The 6,176-nt window shown below is 35.4% G+C and overlaps 1 protein-coding gene across 1 annotated transcript; it reads right to left on the bottom strand.

The window, feature by feature from the left end:
• Window positions 1-2,344: 2,344 nt before the first annotated feature.
• LOC125995876 (putative olfactory receptor 2B8) lies at window positions 2,345-5,759 on the bottom strand. Its single transcript, XM_049764836.1, has 2 exons — window positions 4,849-5,759; window positions 2,345-2,375 (listed from the first exon to the last, which is right to left on the bottom strand). The coding sequence occupies exons 1-2, from the start codon at window positions 5,757-5,759 to the stop codon at window positions 2,345-2,347; spliced, it is 942 nt and encodes a 313-aa protein (XP_049620793.1).
• Window positions 5,760-6,176: the final 417 nt, after the last annotated feature.

Consider the following 6,176-nt stretch of genomic DNA (forward strand, 5'->3'; position numbering starts at 1 on the left):
TATCAGGATGGAACCTTATGTATACTCATTTCATCAGTGCAATCAGTGTCACTTAATCAATTGAATACTTGGTCCACTTTTTTTCTCCATGACCATTTTCTTCTTCAAGTGGTATTTATAATCAATGTAAAGATCACCATATCTCAATAAACTCAACATAAAAATCAATGAATTTTCTAGCCTTTTCCATAGAACCTTCGAACATGAATTACTTTGTTTTACCACATATTTTGCATATGTCTATAAAACTAAGAAAAAAGGCTCAAAGAAACGGCTGGGGGCCAGAGGCCAAGTGGTCTCGAATGCATTGGCAGATAAATAAATAAGGACAGAACTAAATATCCAAGTCAAAGTCAACAATAATAGAATCAAAAGACCTAAACTTTAACAATATAAACTCAAAGAGACCTGTTATACTGATAGGCCAGGGGGCAAAGGGTGGTGGTATAGGACACACTCTGGGGCCATTGGTGGAGGGAGATGGACACTGGTAGTGGGAAAGGCCCTGGCTCATTGTATATCTCAAATTCAACTACGAAGGACTCTGTAGATCACAATTGTTTCAATAAATAAAAAATTTAAGTATATAAATAAATAACAAAAGGAAGCCTAGAGAGAAAAATACCCATAAATAAGAACTTTCTTATTGTAACTGTCAGCCTCATACTCTGAATTTCCATACAGAGTTCACAGATTTGTACAGTTTTTTTATGGGAATAAAAGAACATTTGAAAACTACTTACACTCATAAAATAGTTTAGCATAGAAACTAAATATTATGTAATTTCCCACTGAATAAGGGGCCAAAGGTAAGGAATGAAAGTCTAATACCTTTACAAACACTGCTAATATTCCATAATTAAAAATACATTTTATTATATACAAATAAAATTTATATATAATTATTTTCCATATAAAAATGTTAAAATATGACTCAAAGTACATAAGAATAAAACGTCTGGTATTTATTGGCTTCTAAAGCAATCAAGTCCGATTCCCACTTTCAGTGAACTTAGATAGCATGTTCCTTTCCCTACTAGCATAATGTAAAGGAATAGAGCTCCCAATTATAAAAGTTTGTTGTCTAGATATGTTACAAATCTAAAGCAATACTAAGATCTATTTCCATTTCACTCACCTTTCTTCTCCATATCACTGAGTCCTAAGCAATCTCTCTACAACATTTCCAAGTTACTAACTTTAATAGTACAAGAATTGCAGCCTTAAATTGCACTTGAATATAAAAAAAAAAAATCCATTGAGAGTGAACCAAAAGCCTACCAACATCAGAACTTTACCTTGAGTAAGAGCATGCTTTCCCATGATAAATATTTTTATCTTTCACACTAATTCTAGATCTGCATTCTGTCTCTTGGTAAAAAAATGAATGAGGACTATTTTGAATCTGGTGTTTTATTTCCCAAATACAATGACCTAGTTATATGACAGATAGATTCTTTGGGCAACAGGAGAGGATGCTACAGAATTACACTATGGGTGAACTGCACAAAATAACTGAAGTGTTTACCAGGCAAGTCTCTTGGGATCTATCTCTTAAACTGGTAATTACCTTTGGTGCCAAACTGCCCAGAGATAATAAACCACTGAGAAAGAAGTGTAAGGGAGAGTGCCAGAGGTTACCTAATAACTCTTATTATGACTTCAGATGGCTGGGAAAGTACAGAAATTCCTTTGAACTTTTAGTTAGCATATGATCATCTTTTCAAGGTTGAAATCTATTTCTAAAAAAAATTTTCTCGATTGCAAAGTTTTTAAATATAGTAAAAATAAATAAAAATTCTTATTGTATTTTTATTTAAATTGTTTATTATGAATTCTGATTCATAATTATTTGTTTTTCTTTAATGAAATCTTCCATTTCTGCAATTAAAAAACAATTCACTCTATTTCTTCCATAAATATGCAATTGAATATTAACCTACTTCTACTTATAAATTTAACTTCTAGTTTTAACCAACTTAATAGGACTTGTAGGCTTAATTTATGTATTACCTAGAGCTATATTTCCTCCACAGATTCATAATTGTCATATTTATTTAGAATGTTCACACTTCTAAATTGTGGCAAAGCATCTCCTGCTAAAAAATATTTTTGTGTTAGAATTCTCTCGTTTCACTGGTCAATCTAATCATATTTATTAGACAGTCTAGATCTGAACAAGACTGTGTAGAAGCTTTTTCGTTTGGTGCATTCTTACTTGTTTATGTTTGCATTTAATTCTCATCATTAGAGTCTAATCTTCAAATGTTTTGAAAATCCAATATTATGGAATGTTTGATCTGTTTTTCTTCAATGCATTTAAAGGCTTTGGATCCAAATGGATTCAGATCTTACATCCAAAGACTTTAGGCATTCTTAGTTACCTTTTCTACTTCATGTGAAATAGTGATCCAGTTATTGCATGTGGCTAGATATGGAATAATAAATTAACCCAAAAAGTAATAGAAGGAAAGAAATAATAAAAACTAGAGCAGAAGTAAATTATATAGAAACAAAGAAAAGAAAAAACTATAGATAGTTCTATATTTCAAAACGGAGATAATGAAAAATATCAGTTGGGCTATGCCTTGGCACCATTTGGTCCTCTGCTCTGAATTCAGCACACAACAAAGTAGACCTTTAAATCAGTAATATATCTACAGAAACTTCAGATGGCTTTCTTTTCCTACCTATTGTGAATATATATATATGAATATATATATATAAGCTGGATATAACAACATGCTTGAAATAAAGCTGTCATAGAACTACTTTTTCATTTTTTTTAAAAGGTAGCTCATACATTAGTATTTGATAATGTAGGTTTATTACTGTGTTACGGTCATTGCTCATTAGTAAGACTCAGGTTCTTTGGCTTTAGAAATCTGGATAAATGCTCAGCAGATGGGTGCAGGGACTTTCTGCTACTTGTAGAACGAGTCATGACAGTTGTTGAATCATTGTAGATCAGATCAGACTGTACCTGGTGTTTCTCTCCTGCAAATAATAAATTTCTTTAAATTTTTAAAAAGACCACTAGCAGTTTTGAGATTTCAAAAGTAATCCCTGAGCACCACTAAATGTGAATCGTAAAAACAAAAATAAAAAGTAGTATATTTTGTAAAATACCAAACACATTTGAACTCATTTTTAAAGACTTTATTAGAACATCTTATTGCAAAAATTCTTTACTTCAATCTTTTTTTGTAATTTCACAATCTACATCTATGAGAAAGTTATAATGTTCAACACATAATTTTGTTGGTTTTTTTTTTGGGGGGGGGTCACACTCGGCAGTGCTCAGGGATTACTCCTGGATCTATGCTCAGAAATCTCCCCTGGCAGGCACAGGGGACCATATTGGATGCTGGGATTCGAATCACCGTCCTTCTGTATGAAAGGCAAACGCCTTACCTCCATGCTATCTCTCCAGCCCCTCAATACATAATTTTATTGTAGAAAATACAATACAAAAATCCCTTCCTTACACCTATATTTATTGCAGCACTATTTACTATATAGCAAGACTCTGGAAACAATCAAGATGCCCCTCAACAAATGAATGGCTAAAGAAACTATGGTACATATACACAATGGAATATTATGCAGTGTCAGAAGAGATGAAGTCATGAAATTTTCCTATACCTGGATGTACATGAAATCTATTATGCTGAGTGAAATAAGTCAGAGGGAAAGAGAAAGACACAGTGGTCTCACTCATCTATGGGTTTTAAGAAAAATTAAAGATATTTTTGCAATAATTTTAAAGACAAAAGAGAGGAGGGCTGGAAGTTCCAGTTCACCTCATGAAGCTCACCACAGAGTGATGAGTGCAGTTAGAGAAATAACTACATTGAGAACTACCCTAACAATGAAAATGTATGAGGGAAATAGAAAGTCTGTGTAGAGTACAGGCAGGGGTGGAGTGGGGAGGAGGGAGAATTGGGACATTGGTGATGGGAATGCTGCACTGGTGATGGGGGGTGTTCTTTACATGACAGAAACCCAACCACAATCATGTTTGTAATCAAGGTTTTTAAAAAAATTTTATTGTGGAGTGATGATCAGAATGTAATATAAGAAACATAATACTAGCAAATAGAATATGCCAAAATGTTAACATTTTAAGTATTTCAGTGACACATATTTATATTTTAAACATGCATTTACATGATATAATCAATATCTTTGTGAAAGTTGAATTTAGACAATGATCCATGCTCATATGATAAAGAAAAGCATAAATAACAATCTGAAATTACATATATTGCAGGGTTTTTTTGAACTTTGACTATCCTAAGAAAATAGGATGAATAAATTTAAAGAGCTGTCAGTGGGACAAGAGTGAAATCACGAGGGGAGGGGAGGGGGAAAAAAGCAGTGAAATCACAGTAGGTGAGGCATTGGCCTTGCATGCAACCAACCCAAGTTCTATACAGTATCACTATGGTTTCCTGAAACTTCCAGGAGTAATTCCTGACTGTAGAGTCAGGAGTATTTCCCCTGAATGTTGCCAGTTATGGCCCTAAAACAAAACAAAGAGTTATCAGGTCCAGAGTGATAGATAGTACAATAGGTAGAATACTTGCCTTGCATACAGCTGATCCAGATTTGATCCCCAGTACCCTGTATGGTCCCCCCAAACCCACCAAGAGTGATCCCTGAGCACAGAATCAGGAGTAAGCTCTAAGCACCACTGAATATGACAAAAACATAAAAACAATAACAGAAGAGGAGTTGTCTGCACAAAATCTAAGTAACACACACTTCAAGGTTCAAAGGAATTAGAAGTCCATTCATTTAATTGTCTTCCTCACATGTCAACTAGATTCATGTATCTTACAAAACACTTTCCTCATTGCTCCCTTCACATCCTTGTTCCTCAATGTATAGATCAGGGGATTCATCATGGGAGTGACAACGCCATAAAAGAGAGATGTGAACTTGCCCCGGTCCTGAGAGTAGTTGTTGCTGGGCTGGAGATAAGCATAGATGGCTGTTCCATAGAATAAAGATACCACGATGAGGTGGGAGCCACATGTCCCAAAGGCTTTTCTCTGCCCGGCTGCTGACTTGATTCTCAAGATGGCCCTCACGATGCGACCATAGGAAAATAGGATTAATGAAACGGGTCCAAGAAGAATAATGACACTGGCAAAGAACATCTCAGACTCTGTACTTCTGGTGTCAACACAGGCGAGCTTGAGCAATGCAGGGATCTCACAAAAGAAGTGGTCTAATTTGTTTCTTCCACAAAGTGGTACAAGGAAAGTGAGCAGAGTCTGCACTAAGGAGTTGGTAAAACCAATGAGCCATGAAGCTGAAGCCATCAGGGAGCAGAGACGGGGGTGCATGATGACAGTGTAGTGGAGGGGCCTACACACAGCAGCATAGCGGTCAAACGCCATGACTCCGAGAAGGAGACACTCGGTGCATCCCAATCCTAGAGACACAAACAACTGAGCCACACAGCCAGCAAAGGAAATAGACTTGTCAGCTCCACTGAGATTTACCAGGAACTGGGGGACAGTGCTGGTGGTATAACATATGTCCAGGAAGCTTAGGTTGGAGAGGAAAAAGTACATTGGGGTATGGAGAACAGGGTCTAGATAGGACAATGCAATGATAGTTGTGTTTCCAAGCAAAATAAAGATATAGAAGAAAAAAATAACCACAAGAAGGACTAGTTCCAATTGAGGCCTGTCGCAAAACCCCAATAGGATGAACCCAGTAAAAGCACTTCCATTTTTCTGGTCCATCCTTTATAGTATATGTCTCCTACTAAGACAAACCACTTAAAATCCTTTTCAAAGATACCATTTTTTTTGTTTTGGGGCCACACCCAACAGCTCTGCACTTAGAAATCACTCCTGGCAGGCTCAGGGGACTATATGGGATGTCAGAAATTGAATTTGGGTTGGCCGCGTTTAGATAAATACCTTATCCGCTGTGCTATCACTCCAGCCTCTCAAAGATAGCGATTTTTAAAAAGTGAGGAAGGCATTCCATGATAGTAAGTGTAATAACCAAGGGATTTATAAGAAATGATTCAATGAATAAAATACTCAGTATAATTAATATTTATATAAGCTTAATTTCACATTATCTCAAGTAGTATTATCATTAGTATTTAATATAAGAAATTTTAAATAATGGAAATGATGAGTCTGCATGAA

The sequence above is a fragment of the Suncus etruscus genome, chromosome 18 (genome assembly GCF_024139225.1).
Source record: "Suncus etruscus isolate mSunEtr1 chromosome 18, mSunEtr1.pri.cur, whole genome shotgun sequence".
Classification (NCBI taxonomy): domain Eukaryota; kingdom Metazoa; phylum Chordata; class Mammalia; order Eulipotyphla; family Soricidae; genus Suncus; species Suncus etruscus.